Genomic DNA, 15,094 nt, shown 5'->3' with positions numbered 1-15,094 from the left:
TTCCCGTCCAGCGACTTGTGTGGAATACCCTTACCTGCACCCCCTGCCCTGTCCCTCCCACCCTTTCTCCCCCACCTCGATGCCCACCCCACCCCACCCTGCCCTCGGCCCCTTGTGCCCACCCCCAGCCCACGGTCCCCTCCTGTTCTGCCTCCCTACCCCGCTGACCCCTACACCCGCCCCCACCCTGCTGCGTCCCCGTCCCCGCCTGCCCTGACCCCCTGGCAGGGCAGGGGCACCGCGAGCCTGATCCGCCCCCAGCCGGGCAGGCCGGAGGGGGCGTGCCGGGGGGCGGGGCGCGGGGCGGAGGCCACTGGCCGGGCGGGTGACTAGGCCGGTGGCCCTGCTCGCCTCGTCTGGCCGCCGCCTTGCTCGCCACCGCCAGTCTCTGCCCCATGGACTCCCTGTGCGGCTCGGGGGAGCTCGGCTCCAGGTTCTGGGTAAGGCGCGACCCCCAGGGCCGGGCTGAGGGCCGCGCGGTAGGGGAGGAGATGCGAGCACCCAGCCCCGATCCCCGCGCGCGCGCGGGGGGACCCCCCAGGTCCTCGCCGGCCACGTGCAGGAGCCTGGGAAGGCGGGCGGCGCTGCTGCCTCCTCCGGCAGGAAGGTGCCCGGACTTGCAGCCTCGCCCGGGCAGCTGGCACCTCCCCCTCGGTACAGCCTGGCGGCTGCCACCTGCCCAGGAGAGCGCCCGCACCTGGCAGCGGGCCAGCTCACCTCCACCCGGAGCTCCGCTCAGGCAATCTGGGAGCTGCGGACGCCTTTTTCCCTGGACCCCCATCCCTTCTCCCGGGCCTCTGCCAACCCTGTTTGCTTCCTGATGGGGACCGGGCTCCTCCCAAGAGACTGGCTCAACCAGTTAGAAGAAAGTAGGACTGTGGACAGAGAGATGGTACAGCTTAATCCTCGACACCTTATATGGTGACACCTTATATGGTCCCCGGAGCTCCCCCAGGAGTGAGCCCTGTTGCACAGAGCCAGGAGTAAGTTCTGAGTACAGCAAGCGCAAGCGGTGCCCCTCTCCTCCCACACACACCCCCAAAAAGATGAAGAAGAAGAAAGCAGAGAAACTGAGAGATGGTTCAAAGGGTAGCATACATGCTTAGCACATGGGAGCCCCAAGTTCCATCCCCAGGACCACATGGGCTGCTGAGCTATGCCAGGACCTCTGAGCTGGGTATATCCTCACCAGGAAAAAAGGGGGGGGGGGCAACAGAAGATGGAGGAGGAGGAGGAGGAAGAGGAGGAGGAGGAGGAGGAGAAGGTGAGGAAGAGGAGGAGGTGGACGAGGAGGAGGAGGAGGAGGAGGAGGAGGAGGAGGAGGAGGAGGAGGAGGAGGAGAAGAAAGTAGACTGGGGGTAGAAAAACAGGCCTGAATCCACCAGGTCCCTTTGCAAGGCTTCAGGCTGCTTCTTAGGCCACTGACACCCGTGTTCCAGTTCAGTTGCATTCGGGTCAGGAGTCCACATGCTTCTATGGTTTTCTGAACTCCAGTGGCTCCTTTGCTATCAGCTCTGCAAGGCTAGTGCAGGGGTTTCCCGTTCACAACTGGACCCGGGGAGAAGGGGCTATTCCCCGACTGTCCGGCCCCTGTCCAGCCCCAAGTCCCAACTGTCCAAATAGTCCCTACCTCCTGCTGCGTGCCTCACAATAGCTTAGTATGTATGTGAGTGCCCTGTGTGGTGCTCCTCGGGGAGAGGAGTTGTGTGTGTATGTTGGGGGGGGGGGGGTGCAGATATATAGAGAAGTGGAGCAATAGCACAGAGGTAGGGCGTTTGCCTTGCACGCAGCCAACATGGCCAACCCGAGTTCGATTCCTCCGCCCCTCTCGGAGAGCCTGAAAAGCTACCCGTGATGTATTCGATATGCCAAACACAGTAACAACAAAGTCTCCATTGGAGACATTACTGGGCCCGCTTGAGCAAATCGATGAACAACGGGAGGACAGTGACAGTGACAGTGATGTGTGTGCACTCAGGCACCCTCCCCTTGGGCCATGTTTGAGATCATCTGAGAGGGCCATGTGGATTTTTTTTTCTTTTTGGGTCACACTCGGTGATGCACAGGGGTTACTCCTGGCTCTGCACTCAGGAATTACTCCTGGTGGGGCTCAGGGGACCATATGGGATGCTGGGAATCGAACCCGGGTTGGCCATGTGCAAGGCAAACTCTCTGCCCACAGTACTATCACTCCAGCCCCCCATGTGGATTTTTGAGACAAGTAGCATCAGGGGCATATTGGGGGGGGGGGGCGGTTCTTTTCTCCGAGTTACTGAAGGGCCAGTGGAGAGGCTGGCATTGCCCTTCTTGCCCTGTCCCACTTGAGTCCCATCTGCCATCAGACCTACACAGGCCACTTGTCACCAGCTTCCGGAGCACCTTGACCCTAGCTGGCACAGGTATGGGCAGAAGACTTGGAAGTCAAAGGGACTGCCAGCCTCAAGAGCAAGAGTCCCCTGCCCTTGGTGGACTGTAACCCCGCGAGTTTAGACTTGGAGAACAGACATCCAGAAGCGTGGGGTTGGGAACTCAAAACCTCTTTTATATTCAGCTTAGAGATCCTTTGCTGCCCCGCCCAGCCCCCTTCCAAGATATTTTAGAGTCCAGGGGTGCTGGAGAGGCGAGCAGCTCATGGCAGTGCTAGGGAAACCGGGGGTCTGGGAGGGGAGACTGGTCTGTCTTGCCCCATTGGTTGCAGAGTGCTGGACTGGGATGCAGGATGCCTAGAACCCGGTTCCAGGCTCGCCACTGCCCAACTGGGCACTGCCATTGGCACTCATTTCAGTCCTGTACTGAGACCTCCGCCCCCCTAGGGGGAGGGGAGGGAAGTCAGCACATCTCCAGCAGGGCCAAGAGATACTGAAAGCCCAGTGGGCAGCGTGCATGCATGTCCCCAACAGTGGGGGCCAGCTCCCCCGCCTCACCCTCATGTCCAGACACCCTCCACCTACTCCCACATTATCTTCTTGGCTTTTGAAAGCTGTTGCAGGTGACACCCAGCTGGGCTGGTGAAGGGAAGGGGTGGACAGGGGGTGGGGTCTCTGGCCAGAAGGAAAGGCTCCGTGCTCGGCATGTGAGTTGCATCTCATTTGCATTGGAGATCCTGCAATCCTTCAGGTCTGTCCGCCAGCTTGGAGTGGGGCCCAGGGGAGCTTCTGGGGAGGTTCTTGCATCCCAGGCCAGTGGATCATGCTGTGGGAAGAAGTTTTGGGGTAGAAACCAGGGCAGGGGGAATGTTCAGGCCCTCTAAGCCACTTACTTACTCTGCCAAATTGTCCTCCGTCGCAGTTTCAGAACCTGTGACGTGGGGAAATAATCCTCTCCTACCCACCGCACAAGATTGCTGTGGAGAGCAAATGAGACAGGCAACGTGAAATGATTTTGAGAACTAAAACTCACCATGTTTCCGAGAGAAGCAGGGAAGAGAAAGGGGTGTTAGGGGAAGGGAGGTGATGTGTAGGGCTGGAGACCTTGCTCTGGGTGCGGGCTTCCCAGCGCTGCACTGAGCCCACCTCCCTGCTCCCCAGCAGGGAAGGGTGGGAGGGAGGGAGGCAGTGAGGAAGGGAGGGAAAAGGAGGGAGGGAGGAAGGAAAGAAGGGAGGAGGGAAGGAGGGGTGGAAGGAAGGAAAGAAAGGAGGGAAGGAAAGAGGGAGGGAAAGAGGGAATAAGGAAGGGACGGAGGGAAAGAGGGAAAGAGGGAGGGAGGGAGGAAGGAAGGAAAAAGACAGAGTGGAAAGAGAGATAAGAAGAGGGAGGGAAGGAAGGGAAGAAGGAAAGAAGTAAAGAAGGAGGGAGGGAGGAGGAAGGAAGGAGGGAAGGAAGGGAGGAAGATAGGAGGGAAGGAGGGAGGGAAGGAAGGAAGGAAGGAGGGAAGGAAGGGAGGGAGGAGGAAGGAAGGAAAGAAGGAAGGGAGGAGAGAGGAGGAAGGAAGGAAGGAGGGAGGAGAGAGGAGGAAGGAAGGAAGGAGGGAGGAGGAGGGAAGGGGAGGGAGAAGGGAAGGGGAGAAGGAAGGAAGGAAGGAAGGAAGGAAGGAAGGAAGGAAGGAAGGAAGGAAGGAGGTAGGTGGGTGGGGAGGAGACTAGCCCAGGGTTCCACTGCAGCCGTTTGCTGAACTCTCTGTGGCTCAATCCATCAACCTCAGTCCCAGCTAAATCTCAGGGGACCCCTGACCTCACTGCTTGTGCACACACACCTCCGAGCTCCACGTACTTGCACACTCACATACACTGGTGCTCTCACACACAATGTCCCCCCCAGGCGCCCGTGCACTCCCACTCTGGCCTCACACACACCCTGCCCTTGTACACACCATATGCTAACACGCAGCGTGACCTCGCACACACCTGGCGCCCACTCACACTGGATCTGACACACACACACCCGAGGAGGTCAGACACAGGCACTCCCCACGCAGGGGCTACGCTCTCATCTCGGGCTCTCTCCCACCTCCCACCCTGCGCGCCTGCCCTCATCCGTCCCTTGAGCAGGCCTGGGGAGAGTTCATGGGAATAAATTCAGGAGGAATGAACTGGAACCAAACTGCCAGAGCTCGGGAGGCTGGAGGCCGCTCCTTTGCTGTCCTGCCGCCCAGAGGTCAGGCTGTGAGCACCGGCGCTGCTTGGAGCCCTCTGCAATGAGCTGGGCAGCCTGAGCCCCAGCCTGGCTCTGCGGCCTGGAGCTGTCCAAAGGCCCTGACTGCTTCGTGAGTGCTGAGCTGTCCACCACAGAAGTCTGCGAGCGCAGTGAGGATGCGGGGGGGGGGGGGGGGGCTGGGGGGGGCAGATTAGAAAGTGAGGTTGAGGAGGTTGTTTGGCCCCCCTCCCGTGTTTTCCAGCTCTCCCCTCCTCACCTCTCCCCACAGGCTGGGGCCGAGAGCAGCCCCTGCTAGAGGCCTGAGCACTTCCCCCTGGCCAGCGGCTCACACCTTCCCTGTCCCAGGGAGCCGCCAAGCCCCAGCCTGCCTCCCCCTCCTTCCCCCGCCCCCTCTGCTGTCCTGGTGTCTCCTGCTCACCGCTCCAGCTCACCGCATTCTGACGTTTTCCAGCTGTGTGTCTTGGACAGAGCACGCACCCTCACCGGGTTCCAGCTGGGCTTCCTGGGTTTTAGGGCCCCCACCCTTGAGATTCTAGTCGTTTCGGGAGGTTGTGACTCAGGCCCAGACTGTGCCTCCAAACTTGGGGATCCCAAGTACCAGGGTTCTCCCACCTTTTTCCCGGGGGATCTTGAGTATCAGGGTTCTCCCACCTTTCTCCTGCCTCGTTTCCCGGTCCCAGGAGAGTCCTGGCCTAGGAAGGGCCCGTGAGTGGCCAGGGTTTCGTCTCAGTGGACTCTAGAAAACAGGTGTGCACAGGCAGTGGGCAGACAGTTGGGGACGGGGTCCCCCGCGGCACGTCCGTGGATGGGCATGAAAGACTCGACTCTCTTGGGGCTGGAGCGATAGTACAGGGATAGGGCGTTTGCCTTGCACGTGGCCCACCCGGGTTTGATTCCCAGCATCCCACGTGGTCCCCTAAGTATTTAGGTCGCCAGGAGTATTTCCTGAGTGCATCATGAGCCAGAAGTAACCCCCGCGCATCGCCGGGTGTGACCCAAAAAGCAAAATAAAATAAAAAAGAACCCACTCTGAAGCTCAGCCCTTCCTGCCCCTCCCAGAGTCCCAGCTGGGGGGCCGTGTGGCCTGGCTGGCACGGGGCACCTCTAATCCCTGAGTTTCTGGTTTTGCTGGGAGGTTTCCTTCCCTCTGGCCCCAGCTGGCTTCTGCCCAGCCCTGCTGCTCCCCCACAGCCCCTAAACCCAGGTCCAGAGACTTCGGGAGGAAGTGACTCAGGGAAGTGGCATCTGGAAGGCGCTTTGCCAGGCCAGCCTGTCAGCCCCGACAATGGGGAAATGGTCTTTGGAGCACCCGGCTGAGCCCCCTGGGCTGAGTCTGCAGGAGGCAAGACGGGGTCCACAGGAAGGGGCTTGGGGGGAAAAGGGGCTGAAATGTGGGTGTGCTGCCCACTGGGTGCCCTCCGTCTCCCCAGCTGCTCCCCGTGACTGGGTTTCACCTGCCAACTGGCTCTGCAGGTTTCCTGGCTGCCGGCACCCCAGCTGGTCTGGGGTCCTCTTCTAGCCGCCCCTTCCCCTCTGCTTGAGGAAGTCTCTCAGGGAGGCAGATGCCCGGCCCCTTAGTTGCTGTTTTATGTTTGGTTTGGTCGGAGTCACACCCCCACGGTGCTCAGGGGACCATGTGGTGGTAGGGATGGCACCCAGGCCTCTCACCCGCGCACCTGAGCGCCAGCCCTTTGCACCATCTCCCGGGTCCTGGAAAGAGATTGTTGCAGGTTTGAGGTGAGGGGAGTGATCGCGGGTGCCCCCCCCCAGGTGGGATGCCATCATGGAGACCTGGCAGGGCTTGACCAAGTGCCCAAGAAGCTGTGCCTGGCAGGGGGCTCAGAGCCACCCATGGAAACTGAGGCTGGACACTCAGCCTCAGAAGGCAGCTCCTCAGCACCGTGGGGAGAGACTCTGTGACCCCTTCCGGAAGGAGCCAGATCCCAGGCAGCCGGGCTGCCTCCCACCCAGCGAGCCTGCCCCGGATCAGAGGGCGCCCTCACCCTTTCTACACCTCCATTTCTGCTGAGATAAATGTGCTTGTCAGTTGATCCCTTTTCCGCACCGCGCAGGATTAGGGAAGTAATTTCTTTTCTCACAAGCATGCTTGTCAACATTCTCGGGATCCAGACTTGGGAGGAGGCGGGGAGGCAGTGTGGAAAGTCCTGACCGGGCTGGGAGCCAGCTGGGGCTGACAGCAGGTGCCGGGGTACTGACCCCCACCTGCCCTGTACCCTGTGGGGGCCAACAGGGGTTTCAGCCTCTGTGCGGGCCCGTGGGAGCCACTCTTGAGTGTCTCCCTTCTGGGTTCCAGACCTTCTGCCTTATCAGCCCCATCTCATTGGTTAATTGCATTATTGAGGAAGTAGTTGTTGCTGTGGAGACCGTGGGTGGTATAGGGCGGAGGCTGTGGGCCCAGCTCTGACCGAGAGCCCAGACTAGGCTCCTCAGAATGAGAATGGGGGGAGCTTTAGTGGCTGGTAGGGATCCTCGGGGACAGGAGGTCCAGGAAAGCACCTCCACAGATCTCACTCCTATCCTTGACTTTGAGTCAGAGACACCTTTGGATGCCAGGACCTCGGCCTGTGTCAGGGAGACGGGGATGCTGGACTCTTGACCCACCCCCCCATTCATTTGTTCAACAGATAAGAGTGGGCCTGGGGATAGCTCAGTGGGTAGCTCAGGGGGCATTGGACCCAGAGGTAGCATGTGGCCTTGAGTTTGATCCCTGGCAATCCCCAAGATGGCACAACCCACTGCTTATCTGGTTTGTTTGTTTGTTTGTTTTCCTTTCTGGGTCACTCCTGGCAGTGATGGTGGCCGTTCCTTGCAGGGTTGGGGACCGGGTGGTTGTGGGCTATTAAATGCAGAGTCCCACACGCGAAGCTGTGCTCCAGCCCCATGAACCAGCTCCAGGCCAGCACCTGCTTCTCTGAAGGAAGGATCCCAGACTGCACCTCCTGGTGTGTGGGGGGATGGAACAGACCTGTGGGCGCTCACAGCCCCACTGCCTCTTGGCTGTTGGCATCACACGTGGAATGCCTATGAAACCAATCCAAGCTTGAAAGGGACTCTGATCTCCAACACCCACCCCCCGCCCAGGCATGGCCCTGAATGAGTCTTGGTGCTTTCCTGGGTGTCTCAATCCTCGCCACACCCCCGCTGGGGAGCTGGCAAGCTGCTCTCCTTCCCATCACTCACAGGTGGGGGACTTGGAGATGAAGGTCCAGCAAGGACAAGGTACTCACTCCACCCCCACCCCATTCTGTGGGGCTCCCTGTGGGCTTCTGCTCTTCTGTGGCCACTCCCCACCTGCCTTCGCCTGGCAGACACAGCCAGTGGTCCTGCCTCTCCCTCGGCCCAGCTCCAGGACGCCCACCCCAACTCTCTTTGCTGTGCAATGCACACACCTTTCATTCCTGCCTGGCGCAGGGCTGGGAGTAGGTGGATGTGGGCAGGAGAGAAGAGGAGTAGGAGACGACTCACTCAGCCGTGTCTGTCCTCAGGGCCCCGTCACTTTGCCCTTGGAGACAGGTGCAGGGCCCAAGGGTAAGGGTTGGGGAGTGACCCCACATGGGGTCTTAGGCTGAGAGTCTGTCCCAGCTCCATACGGCCCAGATGGACTTGGACCCGTTTCCCCAGTAAGTACATCCAGCTGTTATTCTGTTTACTCTGTGTGTGTGAGAGAGAGATAAAGTGAGAGAGTGTGTATGTGTTTCATTCATGTGTTCTCTCTCTCTCTCTCTCTCTCTCTCTGCAAACCAGTCCTCAACAAAATCCTTTCTCTCTACTTCTAGAAGTTCTGAAACAACCAAATGATCACTATGTAAGTTCACTAATAAAATGTCAGAGATACAAGGAGGCTTTATTGTCCTGTTAGAAGTCATTTTGTTTACTACTGAGTACACACATGCTAATGCAGAAACCAGCCTTTATCGGAGGGTGGAGAATCCTAGGAAGACTTCCCGTAGGAAGTGAGGCTTGGGTTGAGCTCAGAGAGTTGGGAAAGATACTAAGTCAAAATTCAACCCAGATAGTCCAATGAAGACAAATTCAGACTTCCAATTTTGTTTTTGTTTTTCATTCTTCATTAAATAACCTTGAGATAGACCATTACAAGGCTGTTCATGATTGGGTTTCAGTCATGCAATGACCCCACACCCATTCCTCCACCAGTGTACATTTTCCACCATTGATGTCCCCCATTTCCCTCCCACCATCTCCAGTGCCCTGCCACTCCCACCCACCCCCCCAGCCTGCCTCTATGGCAGGCACTTTTCTTCTTTCTCTCGGTCTCTCCTTTTGTGCATTTTGGTTTGCAATACAGGTACTAAGAGGGCATCATGTTTACTCAGGGCGTTCAGTATTTTTATTGGGAAAGTACAACTGGAGTAACTTTATTAACTGGGTGGCAGCTTGACTGCCAAAGCTTCCAGAAGTACAGGGAGGTAGGAGGAAGTAGCCCATCCCAACCCTGAGAAAGCCTGGATATTTCAGTCACAAAACTCACATATCTGAATTTTAGCAAACTGTCTCAGTAAGTCCGTCCCAAGATGGTCTGACTGGGGGCATGGGGGCAATTTTGGATTGTGGAAGCAAGTGTATGCCAGGGGTTCCACTTGAGCAGGAACCAGGATGACCATCCCCCCTCCCCCCCACACACACCCATTTACCCTAGTCTGGTCAGCCTTGTTCAGGTCCAGGATTAACTTTTGATCTCCTTTGAGATTTATTTATGGATCTCTGGAGCAAGCGTGGTAGTAGAGCTTACATGGTGGCACTGGAGTTGCTTCATTGGCATGACTGCTGGTGCTTCCAGGAGTATAGGGAAGTTGGGGGAGGTAGCCCATCCCAACTCTGAGAAAGCCTGGAGGTTTCAGTCACGAAACCCGCATATCTGAATTTTCAACAGGTTAATATCTCTGTTAGATCCGTCCTGAGATGGTGGAGTCTGGTCAGGGGCATGCAACAATTTTGGATTATGGGAGCAAGAAGCTGCCAGGAGCTCTGCTTGGGTAGGCACCAGGCTGACCTGCCTTCCCTGATTTGCCCCAATCTGTTCAGTCTTGTGAGGGTCCGAGATTAACTGCAGCTTTTGATCTCTTTCGAGATTTATTTATGGGGTTCGGAAGCAAGGCCAAAAAATGAACTTGTATAGTTGAGCTGGAAGCAGATTGTGGGCATGGCTCCCACTTACCTAACTTTTGACCCTTTAATTTCTTGGGAAACTTGGTCTCAAGTTGTTGGGGTCTGGCCAGAGGCACAGCGGCAAGTTTGGGGTTTCCTGAAATCCCAGAAGTCACCATCAGGCTGCTGATGCACTCACCCGACAGGTTGGCACAGGTTGACCTGCTGGCGCCTCCAATTTTTTTTTTAAGAAGAACAGGAACACAACTCCACTTTAGTCTCTGGAACCACACATAGCCCCCCTACCACTGCCAGGATTGACCCCTGCATGACACCGGGAGTATTTCCTGAGCATTGTCAGGTGTGACCCAATGCCCCCACCCCCAACCCCAAGTAAAAAATAAAAAAGAAGAACAATTCTTCAGGCATCTTTTATCAGAAGATGGCAGAAATGTGTGTGCCAATGAAGTAAGGGGGGGTCTAGTCAAGAAGGGGAAGATGAGTGATTTAGAAAATTGGGTAGGCCCAGGGCTGCAGGCAGGTGTGAAGGCAGACTGAGAGAAATTCATGGGGTGGGGGGTAGGGGGGACAGGGTGCAGGCACTCCAGGGCAGGGGAGGAACAGGGAAATAACTGCCTGCATTTGAGCCAGTAGCAGAGCTTCTGAGTTCTGTGGGTGAGTTGGGGAAGAATCACTGACAAATACATAAAAAGCAAAACCAAAAAATAATTGGGGGTGGAGGTTGCGTTCAGGACAGATAGCACGGCAGGCCAGCGCCCTCCTCACTGTTCTCTCTCTCTCTCTCTCTCTCTCTCTCTCTCTCTCTCTCTCTCTCTCGCCTCATGGCTCCTTTCTTTTTTATTTTTTTTTAAGTTTTTATTAGTGAAACACCATGAGGTACAGTTGTAGACTTACAAATTTTTGTGCTTGGGTTTCAGTTATACAATGATCAAGTACCCATCCCTCCACCAGTGATATGGCTCCTTTCTTGACAGGTGCATGGGGCTGGAGTTGGATTTCCCCTATTCCTTATTTCTGTTTTCAATGTCTATTGCTATGCAGGAAAGGAGAAAAAGTTTGGCCCAACGGTGGCCTTGGTTGGAAACAATTCCCAGGAAAATGCATGTTTGAGTGTTTTCTTCCATCTCTTTTGCAAAGTTGTTTGGTACGAAAACAAAGAGAGGGGGACCCGAGGGGGCTCAGTGGCCCTGCCAAACTCCAGACTCTCCGTGGTGACAGACTAGGAGGGTCCTGTGCAAACCTGGGTAGGGCCACCTCGGCTTTGAAACTTACAAAGGTGTCTCGCCAACTCCCCCAGCGAGGTAGGAGCGGAGTGAGAGTGAGGGGAGCAAGGCCTCCCACTCTGAAAGTAGAGGCGACACAGGCTCAGGGGAACTCTCGGCCTTTCTGTGAGAAAGTCTCTGTGAAAGCGGAAGTGGGAGCTGCATCATGTGCTTTGATAGAAAAAAAACAACCTCAGGCTGGGGTCGTGGCTTGGCCCAGGAGCACTAGGCTTGAATGTGTGAGCCTGGATTCTATCTACCACCGCAGAAGATAAATAAAAATCATCCTTGGTTGGGGCCGGGGCGGTGGTACAGCGGGTAGGGCGTTAGCCTTGCACACAGCCAACCCGGGTTTGATCCAGGTATCCTGTATGGCCCCTGAGCCCTCTGGGAGTGATTCCTGAGCACAAAGCCATGACTAAGCCCTGAGCACCACCAGGTGTGGCCAAAGTGCCCCAGCTCCCAGATCACCATTCCAAAAGGGCCAGAGAGCCCCATGGGTTAAACTCTGCATGTGGGTGACCCGCATTTCCATCCTTGGCACTACAGGGTCCACTGAGCACTGCCAGGGAGCACTCGAGCATGGTGGGTATAACCCAAAGACCAAAGAAAGGAAATAGAGTAGGGAGTTAAGGAAAGGAGGAAGGTAAGGAAGGAGGGAAGGGAGGAAAACTAGAAAACAGATAGATTAGAAGCCCAAAGCTGATGGGGCCTGTCCAGGAACTCACCACTGAGGAAGTTTATCTCCTTACCATGGTTTCACTCCATAGACGGCACAGCGGGCCAGTTCCTGCCTCTCATTGCGCTCTCTCTCTCTCTCTCTCTCTCTCTCTCTCTCTGGCAGACTCTCAGGACAGGGATGGATACCGAAGGACTCTGGATGGGGCACATTTGTGGTTTTTTTAGTTTGGGGGCCACACTCAGCAATGCTCAGGGAATACTCCTGGCTCTGCACTCAGGAATCACTCCGGGTGGTGCTTGGGGAACCATATGGGGTGCCGGGGATTGAACCCACGTTGGCCTCTTGCAAAGCAAACGCCCTCTCTTCTGTGCTATTGCTCAGACTCTAGGGGCACATTTTTTTTTGTTTTTTGCTTTTTTTTTTGGGTGGTGGTGGTAGGGGGGGGATCACACCTGGCAATGCACAGGGGTTACTTCTGGCTCTGCACTCAGGAACTCCTCCTGGTGGTGCTCAGGGGACCATATGGGATGCTGGGTTTCAAACCTGGGTTGACCACATGCAAGGCAAACACCCTACCCACTGTGCTATTGCTCCAGCCCTGGGCACATTTTTCTTATCCTTCCATTCTTCCTCAGTGAGGGAGAGTGGAAGCCGGTGGATATCGTCCCCCTGGAGCTGCCGCAGCCTCCCCAGAGCACCTGGCCACAGGACCCCCCATAAAACTCTCTTCCGGTCCCAAGAGGGCTCTGAGGGCTGCAGCCTCGTCCCTGGAGAGAGGTCCCCAGGAGGCAGGCGGTACATTGAATGTCCTCTTTTTCCCTAGGACTCTAATCTGTCCCTGCACACAGACACCCCGGACCTCACGCCCTGCTTCCAGAACTCGCTGCTGGCCTGGATCCCCTGCATTTACCTGTGGACTACCCTGCCCTGCTACCTGTTCTACCTGCGGCACCATCACCAGGGCTACATCACCCTCTCCCTCTTGTCTCGGATCAAGACGGTCAGGGGCTCCCGAAGCGGGGCGGGGGTGGGCCGGGGCCCAGAAGCGTCGTGTCAAAGGGTGGGGTCCCCCAGGCTTGCCCAACCTGCCGCTTGCAGTTATGGGCCCCGGCCAGCTGGCCAACAGCCATGTGGGGTCTTTCGCGCTCAGGGAAGGTGAAGTTCACACTGCTCTGAAGAAGCTTCCAGTTAGGGCCCAGCCCTGCCCACTGACCAGGGCCCAGGGAAGCTCTAGTGGCTGCAGCAACAAAAGCTGCTCCCGCAGGTCCTGTACCCACCCTTGGCCGTGCACGTGCCAACGCGGTGCCTCGTTGTCAGGTCTTGGGCCTCCTGCTGTGGTGTGTGTCATGGGCAGACCTCTTCTACTCCTTCCACGGCCTGGTTCATGGCAAGACCCCGGCCCCCATCTTCTTCGTCACCCCCTTGGTGGTGGGCATCACTATGGTTAGTGCAGGGCTGTGGCAGGTGGGTGGTGCGATCATGATGGGGGGAGCGCCCAGGGTCTCTGGGGACACAACAGTGGGGGGGATGGGGACCAGCCCAGACCCCCGTGACCCCCTGAGTTCCCACGGGCACGCTCTGTCCCCGCCGCCTGCAGCTGCTGGCCACCCTGTTGATCCAGTACGAGCGGTTGCGGGGGGTGCAGTCCTCGGGGGTGCTCATCATCTTCTGGTTCCTGTGTGTGCTCTGTGCCATCGTGCCCTTCCGCTCCAAGATCCTCTCTGCCGTGGCTGAGGTAAGCCTGCGTGCTCCAGCCCTGTGTCAGGGTGACCTCGGGGCTCAGCTCTACTGCCTGTATCGTGGGGAGATGGGAGGGTGCCCCTCTGCCCTCCCACGGGCTCCCTGGGAGGACCTTGGGTGTGGTTCCTAGTGGTGGATTCTCTGCCCGGAAACTGACCAGACGTGGTGGGGGGCAGTGTGGGGAAGCAGTGCAGCCAGAGGAAAGGGGCAAGACTCCCCCACCCCATGCCAGATGTGATTGAGACGCCTGCTGGTCCCCCTGTGTGCACATGTGTACAGACATGCACGGACCTTCCGTGCTCATCCACCAGCCCCATAGCCTCTTCCTCCTGCGTCTCTCCACCTTCTGCAGTCCCTGACCTTCCCTGTAATGGGGGCGGTGGGGCGGGGGCAGATGGGCTCCATGGGGTCTCCGAGCCCAGTCTGGAGAAACACCTGCTTTAATGACATTGAACAAATTGCATGACCTTGTGGAACCCCATTTCCTAGGTAGCAGTGTGGTAGCATAGAGCCCCGAGCTTGGGGAGGGCTAGATGGGACCGGAAGAGCTGGTTGTGATGTCTGGGGAGTGCAGGTCCTCCTGGAACGCACACGCACACACACGCACACACACACACGCATGCATGCCCACACACTCACACATGCACACACACACTCACACACACATGCACACACATACACATGCAGACACTCATGCACACACACATGTGTATGCATGCATGCTCACGGAAACTCACACAACATGCACACACATGCTCGCGCATACACACGTGCGCGCACACGCACACACATGCATACACACACGCACACATGTGTGCGCACATGCATGCACACACGCGCACACACACACGCATGCACGCATGCACCCCTTCTCATCACTTAAACTCCTCTGCAGGGTGGGGGTGGGGGACCTTGGGAGGGCCAGGATGCAGGCCTAGACTGCCCCTTCTCACCTGCACCTTCTCACTGTCCCCCAGGGCCACATCTCAGAGCCTTTCCGCTTCACCACCTTCTACATCTACTTCGCCCTGGTGCTCTTGGCCCTGATCCTGTCATGCTTCAGGGAAAAGGCACCGTTTTTCTCCCCAAAGAACACAGATCCGGTGAGTCTCCCCAGGCCTGCGTCGGTGCTGGGGTTCCCTGGCTCCAGCCCCGCCAGCCTGCAGCCATGCCCTCCACTCTCCCAGGCTCTACCCTGATCTTCCGAGGGGACCTCTTCCTCCTCGGCTGCGGCCCCCTCATCCACTGCCCCCCTTTCTTTTTCTTGCCTTCTAGAATCCCTGCCCAGAGAAGAGAGCTGGCTTCCTGTCTCGCCTGTCCTTCTGGTGGTTCACAGAGTGAGTCAGCCCAGTCTGGACCAGAAGAGGGGAGGGGGGGAGTGGAAAGGGAGGGAGTAGAGAGGGGAGGAGGGCAGAGAGAGGAGGGGAGAGAGAGGAGGGGACAGGGAAGAAGGGAAAGGGAGAAGAAATGAGGGAGGAGGGAAGAGAGAAAAGGGGAGATAGGGGAAGGGAGAGGAGGAGGAAGGAGAGGAGAGGGAGGAGGAGGGGGAGGAGGGGGAGGGAGGAAGGGGGATGGGCTGAAGGTTCAGGGGACCTGAGAAGATAGTCCTGGCTGCCCTAAGAGTACATGGGCACACCTGCCCACATGCATGCACACACACACACACACA

At 57.4% G+C, this 15,094-nt stretch overlaps 1 protein-coding gene across 1 annotated transcript in view; it reads left to right on the top strand.

Moving 5' to 3' along the window:
• The first annotated feature begins 395 nt into the window (after positions 1-395).
• The window catches only part of ABCC3 (ATP binding cassette subfamily C member 3), a 52,853-nt gene continuing 38,154 nt past the window's right edge, over positions 396-15,094 (top strand). Inside the window, exons 1-6 of the mRNA XM_056126540.1 lie at positions 396-440; positions 12,509-12,685; positions 13,003-13,128; positions 13,283-13,420; positions 14,403-14,528; positions 14,701-14,762. Coding sequence (XP_055982515.1) covers positions 396-440; positions 12,509-12,685; positions 13,003-13,128; positions 13,283-13,420; positions 14,403-14,528; positions 14,701-14,762 — 674 coding nt within the window. The remainder of the gene's footprint in view (positions 441-12,508; positions 12,686-13,002; positions 13,129-13,282; positions 13,421-14,402; positions 14,529-14,700; positions 14,763-15,094) is intronic.

This window comes from Sorex fumeus, unplaced genomic scaffold, assembly GCF_029834395.1.
Source record: "Sorex fumeus unplaced genomic scaffold, SorFum_2.1 ptg000063l, whole genome shotgun sequence".
In the NCBI taxonomy this organism is placed as follows: domain Eukaryota; kingdom Metazoa; phylum Chordata; class Mammalia; order Eulipotyphla; family Soricidae; genus Sorex; species Sorex fumeus.
Note: the sequence above shows the minus strand (reverse complement) of the source record. Positions and strands in the feature narration are given on the sequence as shown.